The 23,269-nt window shown below is 37.7% G+C and overlaps 2 protein-coding genes and 1 long non-coding RNA gene across 8 annotated transcripts in view; all 3 read right to left on the bottom strand.

Moving 5' to 3' along the window:
- Nucleotides 1-23,269, bottom strand: part of LOC139137345 (2-oxoglutarate and iron-dependent oxygenase JMJD4-like) — a 44,605-nt gene that overhangs the window by 3,090 nt on the left and 18,246 nt on the right. For both annotated transcript variants that reach the window (XM_070705389.1, XM_070705388.1), the window contains exons 7-8: nt 1,399-1,471; nt 49-190 (exon numbers count right to left, since the gene is read on the bottom strand). In XM_070705389.1, the coding sequence (XP_070561490.1) occupies nt 49-190; nt 1,399-1,471 (215 nt within the window). The remainder of the gene's footprint in view (nt 1-48; nt 191-1,398; nt 1,472-23,269) is intronic.
- Nucleotides 6,338-17,133, bottom strand: LOC139137346 (uncharacterized). Of its 2 annotated transcripts, none has more exons than XR_011553372.1 (3): nt 17,114-17,133; nt 6,778-6,913; nt 6,338-6,568 (listed from the first exon to the last, which is right to left on the bottom strand). It is a non-coding gene; the product is annotated as an uncharacterized lncRNA (long non-coding RNA). The 2 variants fall into 2 exon arrangements; XR_011553371.1 differs by lacking the exon at nt 17,114-17,133 and adding an exon at nt 7,575-7,662.
- LOC139137344 (serine-rich adhesin for platelets-like) lies at nt 8,465-17,107 on the bottom strand. 4 transcript variants are annotated; one of them, XM_070705384.1, is made up of 6 exons: nt 16,786-17,107; nt 12,710-16,000; nt 12,408-12,474; nt 11,069-11,332; nt 10,637-10,814; nt 8,465-9,704 (listed from the first exon to the last, which is right to left on the bottom strand). In XM_070705384.1, exon 2 carries the CDS (start codon nt 15,965-15,967, stop codon nt 12,968-12,970), a length of 3,000 nt encoding a protein of 999 aa, XP_070561485.1. In that variant the 5' UTR covers nt 15,968-16,000; nt 16,786-17,107; the 3' UTR covers nt 8,465-9,704; nt 10,637-10,814; nt 11,069-11,332; nt 12,408-12,474; nt 12,710-12,967. The 4 variants fall into 4 exon arrangements, with proteins under 4 accessions (XP_070561485.1, XP_070561486.1, XP_070561484.1 ...); XM_070705385.1 differs by lacking the exon at nt 16,786-17,107 and adding an exon at nt 16,375-16,431; XM_070705383.1 differs by lacking the exon at nt 16,786-17,107 and having other exon boundaries at nt 12,710-16,228.

Raw genomic sequence — 23,269 nt, 5'->3', positions numbered from 1 at the left:
GGTCATTGATTTTGCAATATTGCTCTCTGATATATGACTGATGTCTACCTGGTTCAAAGTCTGCCAGTTCGTCATGGAATACTGCTACTGGGACTTGTGTTAGGTCTGCAGTGCTTAGGAAACCATCTCCATCTACATCGAATTTTGCAAACACTTCATTGTCCATGACAGAGGTACCTTCATGTTCTGACTGTTCAACAAAGAAACAAGTTATCTCATTGACGACACAGTCCCCGCTCACAACATTAATTGTGATGCACATGCACACTACAATACAATGTCTGTGTGCCAGTTTGAAAGAAATCTGTTCAGGGATAATTATGGTTCAAAAAGCATGAAGAAAAATCACAATAAAATGGCCCCCGGCGACCTTATCGGATAATATTCAAGTTAAATTAACGTACATATATATGCCATTGTACTTTATCTGTGTACCAACATTGAACAAAATCGATTCAGGATAGTTGAGTTATGGCTCAAAAACATGAAAAAATTGCAATAAAATGGCCGCCAGGCTACCATATTGGATTGTATCGCAAAAAAAAATTATCGTGCAAATACATGCCATAGTACTTTATCTGTGTACCAGCATTGAACGATATTGGTTCAGGGATGGTCGAGTTATAGCTCAAAAACATGAAAAAATTGCAATAAAATGGCTGCCAGGCGGCCATATTGGATAGTTTTGCAAAATAAATTGACGTGCAAATATATGTTATAATACTTTATCTGTGTACCGGCATTGAACGAAATCGGTCCAGGGATAGTGGAGATATAGCTCAAAAACATGAAAAAATTGCAATAAAATGGCTGCCAGGCAGCCATATTTGATTGTATTGCAAAATAAATTGATGTACATATATATGCTATTGTACTTTATCTGTGTACAAACATTGACCAAAATCGGTTCAGGGATAGTCGAGTTATGGCTCAAAAACATGAAAAAATTGCAACAAATTCATCACCAGGCGGCTATATTGGATGGTATCGCGAAATAATTTGACGTACATATGCATGCCACAGTATTTTATCCGTGTACACAGTTTGAAAAAAATCAGCTCAGCAGTGACAGAGAAATGGCTGCTGATGGACAGACGGACGGGACCCAATCTATAAGTCCCTGGACTGCGTCTGCAGGAACTAGAAATTCACAGTGACGATGAATGCCTAAGACAACCCCAATTTAGCCGAAATATATTCATATTTATATCTCTCTGCTTTTGTGTAGTTCAGATGTGCATCATATGGTGACTTGTGATAATGGTAGATTTTTATCATTGAATATCAAACACTCTTGTTTTGTCCTCAATGCAATACCTCCTCTGTATGACATAAAGCATCAGTCTTTTGGGAATACCTTTATATTATGAAATCTATTTTACACGTTAACTTGCTTACCACCAACAATTTCTTGATTTGTTCGGAAGACACTCTCCCGCCATTGTTTTCGATCAGCTTCATGATCATAAACCTTAAAGAAAAAATAATGGAAAATGTTATTAATCACAATCAGTCCAATGGTTTGACAGCTGTAGTTCTACTACTGATTATTTGCTTGATGAGTAGTTTTCACTCCATTGTTTTGACCCATATGTAACATTTTAAATTTTTATATTGTGATCTGGTGTTGAACTAGACGAGCCAAGCTGTAGTGCTCGATAGAGCACAATCGGCTATGCATGAAATACTACAGACTGGTCTAATTGGCACAAAGTTCTTGTGATATTAATCTTTACGGCCCTGACATGGGTTTTGCAGACGGAGGTTGTATGATAGAGGGCCCGAACGCGCAAAGGCCCGTATACTGTACGGCCATATCAGGACCGTAAAAGTTTTATCATATACCTTATTGAATGATAACTATAATGTAGTTAAAAACAATGTGCGAAGATTTGGAGATAGAAATACATGCAACATCAAACATTTATTGCCATTTTTGTAATTTTTTCAGAAACACAATGGCTACATCCCGTCGTGTATTGATGTACAAAATGACACATTTGTTTACCTGTAGAATCTTGTACAGCAACATATGTATACCAACAAATAATGAGGCGCAATTCCAGGTGTAAGATGAACGACTTGGTATAAATTATTGTAAATCACATTACGCAAATAGTGAGATTTGCTCATCAACAAAAAGTTCGTTTGAAAGAAATATTGAGCCTTTAAATTTGTGAGGATTTTTCAGTGAAATGACCATGTACTTGACCTAAAATAGACACCATCATGATGTCATTTCATTTCATTTTTACCATGATGAATTGGTTAAATTTTGCATTTATGATGTATAATTTATTATATTCATTATTACACAATATGAGTCATGGAATCAATATCGGTGGATACCACTACCTCAGTCATACCACCGATGTGTTCTACTTCTTTACATAAATATCGAGGTATGTAAGGGTACCAGGTAGCTCAAACCCCAAACTTGAACCGCCAACTGGGACTTGGCTAAAAAAGCACTCTGGGACTGGCGTCCAGGACCGGTCCCGGTTGACTTCCATTCAAGACACAAAACTTTAAGGGAAGGGGTTGTGGGAACTGCTCAAAGGTCGTATGGGACCAATAGGACAAAAGTAAACACTGTATCCAAGGGTTAATACGGTTGGCAATTCATAAAGGGGAAACATGTTTATCATAATGTACATGGTGAAATTTAAATGTTGCGGCTGCGTTGACATGATGCATCAAGGTATCATGCAATACAAAGCATAATTGCAATTTTTTTGCATAATTATTGCATAATTTCCAAATGGCAAATTAGTCACTCAACAGCCCTAGTATTTAATCTCTTTATGTTGCTGTAAACAATGACAATCTACCAATCACATACAACGTTCTGAGCTGCTGCACATAGCCTGAAACTGACTGCCTTTTGCAAGGGACTTTAAGGTGGTTGCAATACACTGTACATGTAATACACTTAATTACCATGAAAGGCTTATAGTTCCTGAGATCAGATACTGTATCTACAACTTTGTACAGTGCTTGACATACGTTTCACCTTGTGTACTTGCACCAGAAACATTGGCTCAAAATACTTTGTCGTATCTGTGTATTGAATGATTTACAATTTTGAGTCTTCTGCATGTGAGACAAGGTTACATGTAGATTTACGACTACATGATATGCACACTCCTAATACAGAATATTGACCAAACCCAACAACAGAGATAGGTCTTTAATCCATTGTGCCTCAGTTCCTCTGTAAACAGGTCCACATTTCCTGTTGACGACGATGTGATCATGCACAACCACGGCGTTGAATGGGTTTTTGGTGTTAGAGTCAGAGGGGGATTAAACAGATACAAAAACAGGTCTATTGACTCGGCACATTTTACTGGGCCTAGTTGACAAAATGGAAGGCAAACTCTGACTGTTTTGGATTTTTTTAGAATTTAAACTTGTGTGCATGTGCTTCCATTGACATGCATATTTTTACATTTGATGTGTAAATGCAAGTCTGACATACATTTATGTAATGCAGTGATCGAAATAATCGGTGGCAATGGTGGCATTTGCCACCAAAAACTGTCAATCTGCCACCAAAATTTTTTTCTGGTGGTATTTTTCTGCCACTAAATTTTGGGTCATCATGTCATCGATCCTACAGCTTGAATGAAGGAACACTAGTCTGAAGGAACACGCGTTGTCTGACGGCGGAAAAACTCATTAGCCGAAAAAAAACCCAAACTAATTGCGACATTTTGGCATGAATGAAAACACAGCGTGAATCCAAACTTGTGATTGGCTAATCTCCATATCGATGACAGCAACTTTTGTACACTGGACATGTTGTTGCCCTCTGTGATAGCCGCATATGCAGTCATACGGCACAAGATAAAAGCATGTTGTGACATTTTGAAAACAAAGCCAAACTGCAGCCTGCATGAATTAAATAACAATAAATACTTGCAATTCATTAGCCAGTACAGGGCTCAAAAATTCCTATCGCCCGACGCCCGTGGCTAGTGAATTTTGCGTTCGGGCAAGTAAAATCAATATGCTTCCCGTCCGACGGGCAAGTGCACCAGCGGTTGAATTAACTAATTACTAAGCTCTGGACAATTCAAGCTTGAAAACGTATTTCATTAGGTCTGTACACGCCTACAATCATTGTAAGTCCTTCAACTCTCAAAAGTTTTTTTCTGAAAACCCTTGAAAATCCGCCAGACATCGCAAAATAATCGTTCTTGCTGTTGTAAAACACAAAAAGTCGTAAAAATACAGTTTTGCGACATGTTCTCTCCGACGACACGGAGTGAACTCACTGTTTTGTATGTGTGCCGTAAAATGGTATGCTCTTGACAGTGGTTGCCATTCTCTTTGTGCAAGTGCAGCATGCATGAGTCGTATGACAGTCGATCGGCTTCACGCAATAGTGTAATTGCACCCTGTGCTTGGTAAATGGATGTAAACTTATTCAAAGCCATGGATCTCGGCAATGCTTACTGTTCAACGTAAATCAACACCCAGATGAAAAAGTACAAGTTTACATCGTAGTCGAAACGGGCTCAGTCGACCACGGAGGCCACACATCGCAGCTACGTAGTGCGTGAGATGCAGACAGTTTCAAATTACGTGACCTTGGTTGTTAGGGATCGGCTCTCACTTACAGAAAACAAATCTGCACTGAAGAGTAACGAAAACGAAACTTGAGTCTGCTCTCTTGACGAATACATTTATCAAAATAAAACTTTGAAAGACGGCTGTGCTCAGTGAGTAAACATGTAAACAGGTAAAAGGGTTGCAGATGTACATGTGCGTATGCATTGGCAGATAAACACTAGCAGAGCAGTTGTTTGTGATCTCAGCTTGATAATAAAGAGCAGCAGCCAACTATGCACATTGTAAATCACACAATCTTATTACTCTTATGCAAAGGTTTTAATTTGGATTAGGTTGTGAAAAAATTCCAAATTCAAAGATGTTTTCTAGATGGCCAAATCTACAGAAAAAAACTAAAAAAAGTATTCTCACATTTCTTCTGCGACATTTCAGATTTGGTAATAGTCCTTCATTTTAACAAGAATGTAGTTCATGTTTGAATCTGTTTTTTCCCTCTTTGAATTCACTTCATACGGCCAAACTCTTGCTTTCTGTTACAAATTACTAGTACAGTTATTAGAAATTTAGGGCAAGTAATTTTTCCTGTCGGGCAAGTAAAAATGAAATTCACGTGTCCCATGGTTGGTAAGTTTGAACAATTTTTTTCAAGGCCTGCAGTGTGGGTTTATTTTTTGTGACGTGTACTCACTATATTTTCAAGCATTTATAAATAAGAATGAGTATGTGGCAATGACAAAATGTTGTATTATACCGATCACAAACTGCCACCAGATTTTTCATAATTGCCACCTGATTTCATATCCGGTGGCAAACTTTTGCCACAAGAAATAAAAAAGTATTTCTATCCCTGTAATGGTAAAAATATGCTGCACAAGGACCATAATGATGGTTTGGTGACATTGCAAGCATAACTCAATTTGCTAAAAACCACGTTTTCTGCAAAGATTTATTCAATTTTCATTCATTTATTAGCCAATGATTAAAGTAATGGCTGGGTTCACCTTTTAGCAAGACAAGCAGTCCTAAGTTGGGTGAGAAAGAAGTGTAAATTTATGCAAATCACCCAATTTCCTGGCTTCTTTTTACTTCTTGCTGTCAAAATTAAAAAAAAAAATTAAATGCACTCTGGCTGGGTCAAATTTTGTGAAATTTTTGAAAATGCATAATATTAGGGGATTTTCATGTCATATTTGATATGAAATATTGCTTTGAAAGTAAGCATGTTGGTAAAATACAACACCACCTTAACCTGCTTTTTACATGAAAACAACGGAAAGATATGATTTCAAAAGCTCATAAAATCACAGACAGATTAACCCTTACGAAAATTATAGCCTTGCGGCGAACAGTTCTGGTAAAGTCTTCATAATTGCCCGGTAAGTTTACCACAACATGTTGTGGTAAGCTTACGCATAGCTTGAGATTTTCGCATGTTGATGGATTTTGCGGCGCACATATTGTGGTATGCTTACCACGACACTCAAGCATGTCCTGGTATGTTTGCCACAAAAGTTTAGGCTTTGCAGAATTTTTTTGCGGTATACTTGCCACAAACAGGATTTACGGTATACATACCGCTATTGAAGCTGACCCTATGGGTAGCCCCACCCCCCAGTAGCATACCCCTACCCTTCACACTTTGCCACGACCACTCACACTGTAGCTACTCATTCTTGTGCTCATGTATTAAAGTTTTCAGAATGTAGCCACAGGTACAAACACTCACACACATTCACAAACAAAAGAAAATCTTACCAGGTTTTTCATTGAATTCCTACCTTACATTTATTGCAGATGGAAATGCTAACAAATGACTCAAAACAAAAGAAATCACAAGTTCATCAACAGTTCTTTCACAGGATATCTCCCTTAATCCATGGCATCTTCATAACAAAGTGTTGGCATATCCAACGATATAGTGGGAACAGTTACTTTTGATCCAGTTGATTGTTCAGTGTCTTGGTTTACTTTCCGTAGACTACAGAAAGGGCTAAAACAAAAAAAAAAGAAAACAAGAAAAGAAACATTAATGCAATCACATATACTAGCACAGTACAGTAGACAAAATGCCAAGAGAACAATCTGCCAGTCAGTATGTAATTGCAACTGCCTTGACATACCTTTCACAATGAGTCTTGCACATATCATGAAATGGAATCCAGGTCACTAAATTGTAAAGATATTTCAAACGGTACTTACACTTATATATTTGCCTTGGCAAGCTTGGTTACTCTTTTGGGACCAATTTGGGTTTATGAGATTGGTGATGTAAAGTTGTCATCAGCATTGCTTTTTCTCAGCATCCGTTGCCACAAAGACATGTCGTCACTTCCAGCTACAAATAAGAAAATGCAATGGAATAAAAAGGAATGTAAAGGAAAAAGTCCCAGTGATTATGTTTGGTGATTTTGACTACATGTGACATGAAAACTAGTTTACTACTATATCTGTGAATCTAAATTACTTTTAGAAGGGGGGGGGGGGGGACAACGCTACCAGTGATCCACAGCTACAGAAAGATAACTGAAAATATTGTATGCATGTTTTGTGTTGTAAGATTTCATGTAGAACTTCAATGAAATATTGTAAATCAATCATTGATTTCGCCTTACAATATGCCAGCAAAATATTTACGGGTAACGTTGAACAAATGTCAAAATACATTATTATAATGAAGATTTCAAAAGAAACTTAAGTGTCAAAGACAGAGACGTCCAGCATCGTCCAGCATGATCTTATAAATAGACGTATACCAAATTTCATGACATGAACACGTGTACAAACGATACTAGGTCAGAGTTTAAGAACTTAATTCTTACCTAACCATTCCTAAATGTATTGTTTTTTCATTGTTTTATATCGTACATCGAGGGAAATTTGTATACATATGAGCAAAAGTTTCACCCTGGGTACAGTCCCCGAGGGACTGTGCCTTCGCCAAAGTGTCGAAGTACACTCAGTGGCCCAGTTTCCGTACGCTTTTCAGAAATACTTACTTTACTGTTGGTACGTTTCAAATCCAGTCATGGAACGTGTACGATAGGATAATATTTTTATTCTGGCATCTGTTACGATGATTTTTCAAACCTGGGACAAGGGTCAGGGGTCGTTAGGTCAAATTTGGTATCGCCCTCTTGTGGCCCATTTCCGGTACAGTTGTATCCATATACCGTACAAGAATTCAGAAGCACAGAAAAGGCAAATAAGTGGGTTCAATTGACATTTTTTCGAAAAATTGGACTTGCAGATTAACAGTCATACGAAGCGCGCATATTTTTGTTTAAATATATGTGTAAATGTAAAATATCTGCAATACTGATGAAACTTGGTCGTGCTGCTTTTGTTTCCACTCAAAGCCACTTAAGGGGAGTACCATTTGATTTGGAGGGGGTCTGGTGGCAAGGGGGGGGTGACAATTTTTTTTTTCACACATAGCAGCAATTTTTTTTCAATGTATGCTCACAACAAAATACGTTTTCTGCACAACTAAAGGTGATGCAAAATATTTAAATTTGTTCTCAAAATGAAGTGCACATGCATATTTCGCATGTATCACTATCAAAGCTCATTCATAGGCGGCAGTTCAAAATACTTATATTGGTTCTCAATGCTCATTTGTGGTAGTTTCAGCACTTCACATTGATGTTTATATTTTAACCTTCAGCTGTGGGAAATCGCAACATTTTTTTTTCACTTTGGGTCTTTTGCAGTAGTTATTCTCTATGAGAAGCCAATATATGATTTTTCCCCCAAATCCTCCAACCCCTCCCCCAGAAATCAAATTGTTCTCCCCTTAAACTAAGACCAACAGATGACAGACAGACAGACACACACATACACACACACACACACACGCACACACACGAATAACAGAAATAAACATATGTTTATGTGTGATAAACAGTTTAATACATTATAAACATTTTGCATCCATAAATATATTATATAATAATATATCATACATTAAATAATTTTGTATCCATTGAACTCTGAAAACACATTGTTTTATCTATTTGACTTGTTAAAAAGTGATGTGCATATTATTAACCCTTTGAGCAATGTAATTCTCCTGCCAAAATTTTAGTGCAAAATTTTACCAATTTTCATAAATTTTTCTGTAATTTTTTGATAATTTTTGACCAACTGGACCTCACATTTCATTAGCTACAGTTTTTTCTAAAAACGTTTGCAAAAATTTGAGAAAAATTGACTGGGGTTTATTTTATAAAGGAGACAAAAATAGACTTTGGCGTTCAAAGGGTTAAGTGAATAAATGTATTTATGAAACTACTAACAATAATATAATTTTATTTTGTCATTAGGTATTGAGAAGATGCAACTCATTAATATAATTAACAATTTTACAAACAACAGGGTTACCATGCCTTCCACATAAACTAATTTGACTTATCAAGAACCTGTTTTGATAAATATAATTAAATTATACTCATCAAGTTGAAGTTAAATATTTAATTTCTTTTTATTGTGTTTATACGTATTCATTTATGCTTCACATATTTCATACTTTTACATATCATTTTCTGAAATGGCCTTGGTTATAAATATGTATGCCGAAATGAGAACATGAACACATTATTACAATGATGTGTCTTCTTATGCTGCACATATTTCATACTTTTACATATCATTCTCTGAAATGGCCTTGGTTATAAATATGTATGCCGGAATGAGAACGTGAACACATTATCACAATGACGTGTCTTCTTATGCTGCACATATATCCTACTTTTACAAATCATTTTCTGAAATGTCCATGGTTATAAATATGTATGCCGAAATGAGAACATGAACACGTTATCACAATGATGTGTCTTCTTATGCTGCACATATATCCTACTTTTACATATCATTTTCTGAAATGTCCATGGTTATAAAGATGTATGCCGAAATGAGAACATGAACACATTATCACAATGACGTGTCTTCTTATGCTGCACATATATCATACGTTTACATATCATTTTCTGAAATGTCCATGGTTATACCGGTAAATATCTATGCCGAAATGAGAACATGAACACATCAGCACAATGACTCCGATGATGCGTCTTCTTATGCTTGTGTCATCCCTACCATTTGTAGATGGTTTGTTCATCAAGGAGTATCTATCAGTGTGTAAGAAAATAAAGCAAAACGTTATGAAATGATCAATTATTATGATTGAGAAAAAAAATATCACTCATCCTTTAAACATGAAGTGTCACTCGTGTCAGTAAAGTCATGATTTTGTTTGCAGAAATTATTGACCTGACCTCAGATTTTGTTACAATTCTCTTTCCTTCTCTCTCACTCTCTTTCTCTGGATCTCTGTGTTTGTCTGTCTGTGTTTCTGTCTCTGTCAGTCTCTGCCTCTGTGTGTGTATATATATATATATATATATATATATATATTATTGTTATTATTATTAAAAAGACAAGCAGGATGACGTACACTTGAGTTAAAAGGGACACACTGGCTTATTTTGTACATTATGGTTATTTTAATTTCTTGTGGAATATTATATGTATTGTACTGCTCATTGACATGAGTACAGTGACTGGTGGCCACAGCTCAACTCACCCTGTACATGGTCACAATGCATGGTCGCTTCCACAGTTTAAGTTTTGGTATGTACCAAAAATTGTTTTATAGAAGAATTCATACATTATACCCATGCACAGGGTATGAGTTGAACTGTAACAAATGGTCATTAAGCATATTTTAGTCATAACAATATAAATAATATTTCAAAAGAAACTAAAATAAACAAAGTAATATCACAAATGAGCAACTGTGTCCCTTTAACCCTTTCACCATCATGGTTTGTCCCAAATCTATTGTTTTCTATGGTAAAGTTGGACCTGTATACAGGGAACTGGGGGTGAAAGGGTTAACCTTTTCATCCCATACAGGTCCACATTTACCATTGATTACAATGGGTTTGGACCAAACCATGGTCGTGAAAGGGTTAATTATATAACATACTGCTCTGTTTCTGAACATTTAGCATTATTTCTTATGAAGTCATCTGCATATACATATATTGCATTTACTCACCTTCATGACCGATTTCTCATCCATTGTTGAGATACAAGTTGCCAGTGATGATAAAACTGGTGATGCATCTCCAGTTATGCAAAATGTGTAATCACATGGGATGACAGCTCCAGCACCTTTTTCATCAAAGGGGGATGGCCATGGTTTGAAACTCTGGCATGGTTCTGCTGTTGGCATACTAAGAAGAAGCGAGAGAAAAAAAAATATGTATATGGGTGTGTATCAAAATTAAACAAAAGTGTGACGTAGAAATAGGTGGAACAGACGAAGTAAACATCTGATAGAGTTCTTGTTATCAAGGTTACATTTTCCTATTGCAATAGAACTTTGTTCAGATATGGTTCTGTTAAAATCTATGCACAGAACATCATCATTTTTCATGAATCTTGTTAGTTTGCATGGTTGTTACTAATTACATTTTAAGAGTCATACCATGATATTTTTGTGCAGTTTTTGTTGTCGATGATATGTCGGAATGTTGAGCTCATCCCTAACGGAACTCGACCAACTGGTAGCCCAGCAATGGTGATTAATTGTTGTTTTTTTTTCTTGTTAGTTGTAATATGGTGATATTCTTCAGGAATAGATTTTGGTATGTGAACCAACATGGCATTATCATCAAATCTGTTTCCATATTCCTTTGTTACATTTAATAATATTTTTTTAACTGGTGGCTTTATCTGAAAAGCATGGTACCTATAAAAAAAAGGAAAATATGCACAAATAACTTTTCATGTTAAAGATGAGTTCATTAAAATTAATTGTCTCAGACAATGTAACTGTTCCTATTAAAATTTTAACAAGATAATTCAACAAGCAACCTAGTGGCTGATAGAGCTCCGCTGTAATCAATCTGATTAAAATCAGCTGCAGTGATGTGCTCGGTATTTCTGCCGTCATCATTGTGATCATTCACTTGCGTGTGTCCATGCTGTAGTGATGTGCTTGGTATTTTCGTCCTCATCGTTGTGGTTCTTTACTTGTGTATGTCCTTGCCTCCACGTGCAAGTAAAGGACCACAACGATGAGGGCGAAAATATAGAGCAAATCACTACAGCTGATTTTAATCAGATTGCACTGTTATGTATTGCTCAAAAATTTAAATCAGATTGTGTTTCAATAAAATCAGTAATACTGACACGTCTGTCTATGTTTATTTTAGGAAAACTGAACCAGCTAGGGCATCCCTATGCCTGGAAATGAATGTATTATAATACAATGATCAGCTCTCGTTTAACTCTGCCATAAATATATGCAAGTAAAACTACAAGTACAATGTCAAGAAAATTGAGTCATCCCTAGGAACATGTACACTAAATTATGAGGAAGCTGCTTTTGGTGAAAAAGCTAACGAAATTGCGCAAAATTTTCAAATTAGAAGAATTAATCTCAATTTGAATAAACCTGATTTTGATCATCCTTGGAACCCACAGATCAAATTTCAAAGTAATCTGACCAAAAATATTTTTGACAAAAAAGGGAAAATTTATCCCAAAATTCAAATATGCAAATCACAACATGATTTTGAACGAATCAAATTGTGGTCACCGTAAGTGAATTGCACATCAATATCGAACACAATTGACCAGCGGTTTCAGAGAAGAAGACAATATTGTTGACAGATAGACAAATAATGGAAAAGTGGCACAGATAAGTGGATCCACCTATCTGCACCACTGACAGTGAAGCTAAAAACATCACATTTTTCCAGTTACAAATATGTTTACAATATCCATTACACCAAAATCTAATTGCAAAAATGAAAACCTACCCTTTTATAACTGATTTCTCCACAACTACATGGTGGTGGCAGTTTTGATGTGTTATAAACATCTTAACTGTAAGAAAAGAAAAATTTTATCAGGACCATTCAATAACTGAAATATAGATTTTAATCACATTTTATATGTTAATTAGTATATCATATAGATTAATATTTATTAACATGCTTTAACATACATATTACATTTTTAAAGGAAATGTATTAATACTATGGAGTTGATCAACAAAATATGTTACACAATTATATTCTGATTGTTAATGGCCAATACACTTGGGTTAAATATAACTTACCTGGCACATTCATGGCAAACAAATGGTACTTCAGCTTGAGACATTGCACTTGATACATCATGGGTAACTGGTACACACGTAACATGCGTCCAGGCACCACAGCCACCAGCATTTTTCTCACATAAAACCCATGTAGACTGGTCTTCTGGAAAAGTTTCCTGTAGACACAGTTTGCATGTGTTGTCATCAACAGTCTCCTGCATCAGACGTCGCCTGGCTTTACTTTTGTTTTTGAGTTTGGCATTCCGGTTAGTCTCTCTAATATGCCTCTGTTGTGCTTTCAGTGCTCTCTTTTCTTGAATCCCTTTCTCTCTCTCTTCTCTTCTCTTTTTTTTCAGTAGTTTCTCTTCCTCTTTTTGTTTCTTCTTTTCTTCCCGTTTTCTCATTCTTTCTTGTTTTTTCCATGAACTCCCTTGCCTTCTTCCTTTCACGTTCTTCCATTATCTTCATGGATACTGGACCAGTCAAGAAATTGGGCATATCACAGATCTTTCTCTTCTTTCTTCCCTTTATAGATTGATTTGGAAATCTTAAGATTTCTTTTAGAGCTGGTGATAATCTCTCTGATGGCAAATATGAAATATCAGTTGTACCACTCTTTGTCAATCTTTCAGCTTCTGTTGTCTGTGTTGTATTTGTGCTGTGCTGTGACGTTTCTCCCGTTGTAGACATCTGTGTTGTATTTGTGCTGTGCTGTGACGTTTCTCCCGTTGTAGACATCTGTGTTGTATTTGTGCTGTGCTGTGACGTTTCTCTCGTTGTAGACATCTGTTTTGTATTTGAGCTATGCTGTGACGTTTCTCTCATTATAGACATCTGTGTTGTATTTGTGCTGTGCTGTGACGTTTCTCCCGTTGTAGACATCTGTGTTATATTTGAGCTGTGCTGTGATGTTTCTCCCGTTGTAGACATCTGTGTTGTATTTGTGCTGTGCTGTGACGTTTCTCCCGTTGTAGACATCTGTGTTATATTTGAGCTGTGCTGTGACGTTTCTCTCGTTGTAGACATCTGTGTTGTATTTGAGCTGTGCTGTGACGTTTCTCCCGTTGTAGACATCTGTGTTGTATTTGAGCTGTGCTGTGACGTTTCTCTCGTTGTAGACATCTGTGTTATATTTGAGCTGTGCTGTGACGTTTCTCCCGTTGTAGACATCTGTGTTGTATTTGTGCTGTGCTGTGACGTTTCTCTCGTTGTAGACATCTGTTTTGTATTTGAGCTATGCTGTGACGTTTCTCTCATTATAGACATCTGTGTTGTATTTGTGCTGTGCTGTGACGTTTCTCCTGCTGTAGACATCTGTGTTGTATTTGAGCTATGCTGTGACGTTTCTCCTGCTGTAGACATCTGTGTTGTATTTGAGCTGTGCTGTGACGTTTCTCCCGTTGTAGACATCTGTGTTGTATTTGTGCTGTGCTGTGACGTTTCTCCCGTTGTAGACATCTGTGTTGTATTTGAGCTGTGCTGTGACGTTTCTCCCGTTGTAGACATCTGTGTTGTATTTGAGCTGTGCTGTGATGTTTCTCCCGTTGTAGACATCTGTGTTGTATTTGTGCTGTGCTGTGACGTTTCTCCTGCTGTAGACATCCTTGTTGTATTTGAGCTATGCTGTGACGTTTCTCTCGTTGTAGACATCTGTGTTGTATTTGTGCTGTACTGTGACGTTTCTCTCGTTGTAGACATCTGTTTTGTATTTGAGCTGTGCTGTGACGTTTCTCTCGTTGTAGACATCTGTGTTGTATTTGTGCTGTACTGTGACGTTTCCCCTGTGGTTGACATATGTGCATCTGTATCATTGAACAGATCAACACTTGGTGTTTTGTCAATGGCAGCCCTCAATTTTCGCCACACCTGAAATGTTGGACTTCCCACAAGATCATATTCTTCTTGGATCCTTTCTCTGTATCGTGCTTTCGTTGGTGTGGTAAGAACGCTTTCCATCATAGTGAACAATGTTATGGCTGGGGAGGACTTTGAGGTACTCTGGTCGTTGGTTGGAGAGGCAGCAGCATCTTCCATCTCATTTCCTTGAAGATTGATAGATTCTTCATTTTGTGACATGGCTTTATTTTCTGTGTCACAAAACACCTCTCCTGGTAAAAGTGCATCATCTGGTATGACAGATCTGTCGACTGGAAAGACTCCACTCTTCTTAAATGCCTTTATGATGTTATTGAGCGTGACACTATTCACCCATGCCGTTCTGAAAACTCTTGCGAATGTTTTCTTCGTCACCACCTGGTCTTGGTTTTCTGTATTGAAGGCTCTCACAGCTACACCCCATGATTGCTTGAGTGGTCCAAAGAGACCGACATCACATGGCTGAATTAGATGAGAAGCATTTGGAAGCAGGCGATAGAAATGGATTTGATTGGCGACTGCGACCTTGAAGGTTTCATATGAGATATGCGATGTGTGGCTGTCGAGCAATAACACTACAGGACGAGCTGGAGGAAGATGCGGTATGAAGAGGTTGACAAACCACTCGTAGAATGCTTTCGTATCCATCCAACCAGACTCTGTGAAATAGCAGGCAGCCCCATCTACACAACCAGCCAATGGGGACCAAGACACTGGAGCTTGTTTGCCAGGAAATAACATGTATGGTGGAATACAACCACCAGCAGCATTTACACAGACAAGCACTGTGATCTGGCTCTTGTTGTTGCTGCATACATATGGAACTGGTATTTTGGATTGAACTGGACCCAGCACTTTGCTTGACTTTGGTGACAAAGAGAACCCAGATTCATCGCAGTTCCATATTTGCCATGGTTTATCCATTAGATCTTGATCAGATAAGAATATTTCAAAATCTCGGAACCACTGGTCGATATCTGATTTTGAAATGACTGCCCTCTTCATTGACAGGTTCCTAACGGATACCAATTTCACCTCAGGATTTCTTTTCTTGAACTGCCTGAGCCATTTTCGTTCAGGTCGGTTTGGTATTTTGTTGTGCTTCAACATACTTGGTCGGCCATCTCTATCCAATATTTCTTTCACAGTGTCCTGTAGTTGGGCTTGAGAAACGCCAAAACCTCTCTTTGCCATACCAACAATCCAAGACACAAGTGCTTCTTCTTCTCTTCTTGAAAGAATAGGTTGAGGGCCTCTGTTGCTACCTATTTGGACCTTTCCAGTTACATGGTCATGCAGTGTTGTTTTTTTTAAACCATACTTGCTAGCAGCAGCGCGAATCGTTAGCCCTAAGGAGACATCTGTCATCGCCATTCGATACCTGTCACTCTTTTCATCCATATTAATGCTAAACTACCAGTTATACTTGATGTTCTGAAACAAAATCAATATCAGCTAAAGGTTGTCACTTCTTGAGCAGTGATTTATACTTATGACTACCTGAATTTTTTTTTGTTATAAAATTAAAATAACATTATATTTGCTTAAACCAATGTATATTTAACAAAATACATGCTTGTTAATTGAATAAATTTACAGATACAATAATAATGTCAGCAGACAACCCAATATACAAAAAGGAGTTGAATTTATTATAAAAATGTACATAAAATAATCTTAGATATTACTATTATTATTATTATTTATTAATATTATTATTATTTATAATTTATACATGACAAATAATATCTAAAATTGACGATAAAAACACCCTGACATTTCCCTAAAATTTGACGATATCTACCTACTTTACGTAGTACCGTTCCACCTCGACTGCCCTACTATCAACACTATAAATATACGCTAAAAAAGAAAATACATGTTCGAAATTAGAATAACAACACGCTCGTTAACGCAGTCACGTCATGGCTGCAAACTAGGACGCGTACGGTTATCTGGGCCACACACAGTCGACGTTAAATACATTAATTTTTTTTAACGGCAAAAGTGTGAAACAAAGTTGCAGACGACAGATGTCAACAAAGATACGGCACGCGCGGAGCTAACTACATTTGTTGCAAAAGTGACGCGTTTTTTTGCGAATGTCATCTCAAACATAGGATTGCGTACGCAAGTACCATTAATTCGGCGTGATTTCTAGAAGCGCTCGAAAAAAAGTTTGATTTTTTAGAAAAATACGGCACAACGATCTTACCTACCGGTGTTGTACGATCGGTATAGTTTCAGAGATTTACCCACAATGCAACTGGCGCGTGATATGACCCGGAAGTGATGAAAATGTAAACATGTACGGAAACTGGTGACGTACGGAAACTGGGCCACTGACTGTATGTATTCCCCAGACATAGACACTATCAATACATCGGTATGAACAGATAAAGGCCACTCCTTTCACACTGTTCACTCAACGTTCAACCTCGAGAGTTATACAGACAATTGGACAGTGTTACTCGAGAATTGCACAGAACAAAGACAGATAAAATTCGTCGTTACGTTGCAGAGAAGGATACTCGAAAATTTACTTACCGAAATTCAAACGATCGCCTTGATCCTCAGGCTCGGCCAGCTCAGGTTATTACTCCTATATAGTAAAATCTTTTGCCGGTGCAAGATTGTAATCTCGTTTCTTATTTTGCCCCGTTCTCGGGCTATAGGTCGAAGAACGGCGTGATTCTGGGGCTCCAGGTTCTCTACGATTTCAGGAATATGGTGGTATACAAATTGTGTGATAAAAATCCCGAAATTTGACTAAAAATACGATTCTTTAAACTCCCGTTTCAGTCTCGCGAGAGAGATGAAATTCTATTTATTCCGTCAGTCGTCGGCACCCCCGTTGGAGGTTCCGATGGTAAATGGTTAATTAAAGCGATTTTTGCAAAAGAAAATTGTAGACGGTAACCCCTAATTTGTATGTCATTAAATTTAGAATATTTTCATGCGCTAATTTCTTCGATTTTCGGCAGATATTGCACTTTTCTGTAATTTTTACTCGGTCGGTCGAGCGCGTGAGTGACGCTCTTCCATTTACTGCCTGACACCATTTTCGAACGCCATTGATACGTGACCCCCTTCGCTTACCCTATGCAGTTCTGTGCTTTTATGGTGCAGAAGGACAACAAATAAATGGCTTAGAATTGGCACATCTTGATTGATTTAACCTCTAAGGTATATTGCAAATTTGTATGTTTATCAATATTTCGCAGTTTGAATGAAGAATTACCTGCACCTAACGACGAAAAGTATAAAACTCGACACGTTACCAGTGTATCGGTGTGCGCCCCCCTGGCGTGGTATAACCATTGGAGTCATCGAACTCTCAACAGAGGTTACGAGCGGAAATGTATAAATTTGCAGACGGACAAGCGGGAAGTTTTCGTATTTTTCGCGCCAAACATCACAAGTTTACTGACCCGGTGACCTGCTGAGGTCAGGTGTTCAGCGCTAGCGGGGCAGCGGAGCGAGCTACGGCCGCGGTGCCGGTGGGCGGGGATACATACGCAGTTCTGCCATCGCGTGTCGGCTTTCATACGACTACTGAAGTTTTAAAATTCTGACACAAAATGTATTATTATGCAATGATGATTACATCTTTGCATTTTTCATAAATATTTTCTAACTCTTGCTGACTGGTCATGTACAGTACGCGTTCAATACCGTGTACCGTACCGTATACGCGTTTCTAGTAGTGAAGTGAACTGATATCGATCACAGGTACAGGTGCAGGTATGGTGCGTAGAGCTTCACGGTTGCTTGGATAGTCGATCGAAAGTGTGAGGCCGAAGGCCGAACCTCGGTACTGCTAATCTGGAAGCAAGTTTGATAGATTGTATATCAAAACTACAACAAACGATATCGGTCGACCATTCTCAGGACTCATTTCATTAAAGTTGTCTATCAATGTTATCGGGACGACGGGACCATGATCGACCACAGGTACGCATGGGTGCCACTGCGTGAAAACACAATATTAAATTCAGATAAATTCATATTAATGAGTTGCCTGAATTATAGAATAATACACACGTGAATTCACGTGAATTCACATGACTATAGGCGTGCTGAATCCAAGAAATGTATTCTTGACTGTAGGCCCCCCTATTCATCTGTATATGCACTATACTATTCAGCTAAATACATGTAGCAATAATCAATGCTAATACAGTACGTATTATAGGGTTTTTATGCAGTGTGCAGCATTGCTTCAAGTTGGATAGTCGATCGAAAGTGTGAGGCCGGGGTGTGAGGCCGAAGGCCGAACCTCGGTACTGCTTTACACCAGTCAGTCCGGTCCCGAGGTTCGGCCTCAAACTTCGATCGACTATCCAGCTTGAAGCAATGCTGCACCCATGCGTACCTGTGGTCACAATAACATTGATGGACAACTTTTAATTCAATCAATCAATCAATCTTTTATTACTCAACACACACTGACAGAGAGTGTGGTAATTAATTGTTGTCAATGAAATGAGTCCTGAGAATGGTCGGCCGATATCGTTTGTTTGTAGTTTTGATATACAATCTATCAAACTTGCTTCCTGATTTAGTTCACACACTGTGCTTATCGTAAACTAAAAGGCATATTCACGACTCAGTTAGAGTACAAGCTGCAAAAACAGCCATGTACGCAACATTGATAAAATCTGTCCGCATTTCAAACTGCGTGTCCGATGTCGCGCGCGTACAGCTATATTTAGTAACAAACCTGTAACCGTGAACAGCGCTATTGCATCTTTCTATTTAAAAATGTTCCAAAAGAGTTGAGATTCAACAAGTTTACTGGCACTTGATCTCAATGGTAGAAACATGCGTCTATTTTTATAACAACAGGACGCTTAATAGGCTACCAAGCTCGATAAAATCCATTCATCTGTTTATTCAATCATTGCCTCTATTTTCAGCTGACTTTATGTATATCAGGATATCTAAAAGAAAACTAAAATATACAGTCTCACTTAACATTTTAATGCATAATTCTCACAAATACGGTAAAAGTTTTATGTAAAATTAGAACCTGTAAGTGCCAAACGAGCGAAGTTTCAGGATAAGGAGTTTGGAAAATTGGTGGGTCGGTTCACCCACTGAGTATGAGTATGTACCAGTAGATTTTGTTACCATCAGTTATTATGACAGGACATGTCGACAAATATAAAGTCATAGGTTTTAATGAATTGATCCTTTTGCAACTGATTACACGTTGCATAAATTACAACTCACAAAAAACAACATGATGATGAAGCAAAGATTGAATGGGGGAAATGAATGAAAGTTTCAGGATGGGTTTTGAAAATTGGTAGGCTGGATTACCTACTGAGTATACATATAAGCTTAGATTTGTTACCATCAGTTTTTGTGACAGGACATACCAACAAAAATATATGACAGAAAGTTATTGTCATAAAATTAGGCTTTAATGAAATGATCAGTTTTCAACTGATCAAGTATTAGGCATATAAGCCTTACATTTATAAATATAACCCAAAAAACGAAAAAAGATAACGATGATGAAGCAAATATTGAATGAGTGAAAGTTCTGACACATTTCCACAAAGCTATCCAGGATAGACCTTTGAACTGTAGTTTGTTGACAGTTATAATTTTCAACACTTCTGTACAGTTATAATTTCACACACTTCTGTGTCATTTCAGGTCATAAATTCAACACTTGACTCGTTCCTTATCAATGACTCGCATCATCCTCTGCATAATTCATTCTTCAACACAATATAGCTGTGGCATCTCCACTCTCTCAAAACAATTTATGGCACCTTCAAGAACCAGAAAACGGTGTAGCAAAGTGTGTTGTTTGTTATGATAAAACTTCAAATAATACATTCGTGAATGAATACAACTGAATGCAGACAAAATAAGTAGATATCAATAATCATTAATACCAGAAATAAACCAGTGTATCAAGAAATACCAAGTTCTACTTGAATTTTGAGGGGTGTCTAGAAAAAAAATATTGATAAGTATTGATCACTTATTGCTTGGTATGCTTTTCACAAGAATGGAAGTAAGGTGACATTTTAGTATGATTTAGTGTAGCTGTAAATATCATGTTGCGGTATCGGGCCACAGTTTGAAATGGATAACACAGGTGGAAATTGGCAAGACTAAGTTCTATAAATTACCCTATTTCAAACGTTATCCCTGAGCTACAACATCATGTATTTACCTTGAGATTCAAGATTCTCGCCCATCTAAATCTAAATCTTCTAGTCACGAGTTACCTGAGCCCCTCCAACGGCAGAGACACGTTAGACACAAGATGCCGGGGAACAAGAATTTGATTTATTTGATCATTTTCCTACCTCCCCTGTTTTATATTTTTGGACAATTAAATAAAGATCACCGTGGAAGGGACTGAGATAATTTTGAAATCCCCAACTCTTGCTGTATATCAACAACGAAATAACTGTAAAAAAAAAGCTTATCATGTCATTGTCTCCAATCAAATTCTGTAAAACGTTTTTTCCAATATGATTTTTTGTGAAGATGCAACTTTGTAGAGGCAACCGCTCACAATGTGTTAATGTGGGTCAAAGATCAAGCCGACAAAAACAGGAAAATGTGAACATTTTTCTTAAATCATGTGTCAAAATTGCAAAATCTGATGTGAATACTTCAATAGAAGTGCCTTTGGGTGGGGTGGGGGTGTGCTCTAACATATCCACTTCTCAATCATTTTGGTAGCGCATAAAGCTCATACACAATATAATCGGGAACTATTTCATTCAGCAGGGTTCTGCGAAGCATCTTGTCATGGTTATAAGAATGGTGACCATTGTTCACAAGCCGATCTCCACACGCCGATCGTGACGACGATGACATGAAAATTAACGCGTCTTGAACATTGCCTATAGGTTGTACATTCATAGCTAGGGTATACGAAGCTGTCAAGGTGATGTCCAACGGCAAATTTCAGTGAAATTTTGTCAAAAGTCGAGTGAAAAAACAGCGACAATGCATTGAGCAATTCAAAAGGGTCGTAACTGCCTTTCTGATATCAGATTTGCCGCTGAGATTTGACCTGTGACACGCCAATCTGACCAATCACAACGAAGTCTTCACATGATCTATGATGTCATCAGGCGTGATACTATATTTACTTCCGATACAAAGTCCTTGCAATCGCGATCGCTGTACACGTACGTACGTAACATAGCATGAATCGTAGTGGAAGTTTTGTTAGAAGTAATTCATTCAAAAGTAATTCACTGAAAACTTACAGCTTTCGACGGACTATATCCAAGCAAAAGTGTATTGACAGCACCAGTGGCTATGACCCAACACTAAGCCCCACACTATGTAGGCCTATTACATAGCAGTTAGCACAGCAGTGCCAGTGGCGCCTCGATCGCGGGGCTAACCGTGCAAACCCTTCATAGGCACTATACCAGCACTATTTTATAGTGTGCCTTCCCTGAGATACGGGAATTCAATTTCGATAAAAACTGTGTTCTATACGACAGGCGTGAGATACAAAAAATCCAACATACCAGTTCAACAAGTTCTTAGATTTTTGTTCGGACGCGTTTCTCTGGAGACACGTACGTACGTGTCCACGGCAGGTTGAGTGAGATGTCAATCATTTGTACAGTGGATGGCAATACGACTAATAAGTTTTGTTTCATCTCCGGGCTTTATATACCAATACACACACAACAATATTACAGTGTGTGGCTACGCTGCCAGCCAGGTCAACTTTATTCACAGTCATAGACTTGACATAGTCATACAGTACAATAGAAACTAGTTTAGGAAAAATTGAGTACAGGAGTACAGGAAACTCGCACTAAAAACCAGAGGTTAAAAACCTTTCACTCACAGAAAGGAAAAAGTGCTCTGGAAAAGCGTTAGATAACCTGCTTCCAAAAATGTCTGTTATACTAAAATTATGTTGCAGTAAACTTACTAACAGTATACAAAATGGCTGAAAAATATCTACATGGCAGAATGATATATAAAGTGTAAAAAACTTCAGGTGCGTGTCTGACCCTGGCAGAGCGTAGACTGAACATAACCACACTTTTCCTATCAATCCAACACACCGTGATATACTATCACAGCGCCTCACAATACACCAAAACAACAATTTCTCCCTATACGATGTAACTTGAGAAATTATATGTTTTGTTTCATCTCCGGGCTTTATATACCAATACACACACAACAATATTACAGTGTGTGGCTACGCTGCCAGCCAGGTCAACTTTATTCACAGTCATAGACAGACAAACAGAAGGGGAGTAAGAGTAAATGTAATCTAAGATTATACTCCTAAGCACTTGCTTACAGATAAACACTCAGAAATGGTATCATGTATGTAGCCATCTTTGGCTGTAGCTGAACGCCACCTACCATGCTGCATCAGCTGCCGAGATGAAATTCCTCCTGAGCAGCTGTAGTAGCACCTCCACTACGAAAGGAGTGAGTTCCAAAAGCTGAAACATCATCAACTACTAAACCCAATTTTTGTTTAACTATTTCTCTAACTCTAGTGTAGCTAAGATGCTTATTCATATGAATTAAAGAAAATGTGTGTTTTGAAACGAACAGTGGTCTAAAGATAAATTGATGTGAATCATTTGGAATGCCGGCCACTGCTAAATAACGCTCAAGGTAAGCTACAGGACATGTGACCTTGCTTGATCTAGAAATGTGTACAACATTCCCGTTACT

This window comes from Ptychodera flava, chromosome 7 (assembly GCF_041260155.1).
Source record: "Ptychodera flava strain L36383 chromosome 7, AS_Pfla_20210202, whole genome shotgun sequence".
In the NCBI taxonomy this organism is placed as follows: Eukaryota; Metazoa; Hemichordata; class Enteropneusta; family Ptychoderidae; genus Ptychodera; species Ptychodera flava.
Note: the sequence above shows the minus strand (reverse complement) of the source record. Positions and strands in the feature narration are given on the sequence as shown.

What these genes read in the sequence shown, in the direction of transcription:
- LOC139137344 (XM_070705384.1), bottom strand. Translation starts at nt 15,967, where the DNA reads ATGGATGAAAAGAGTGACAGGTATCGAATGGCGATGACAGATGTCTCC.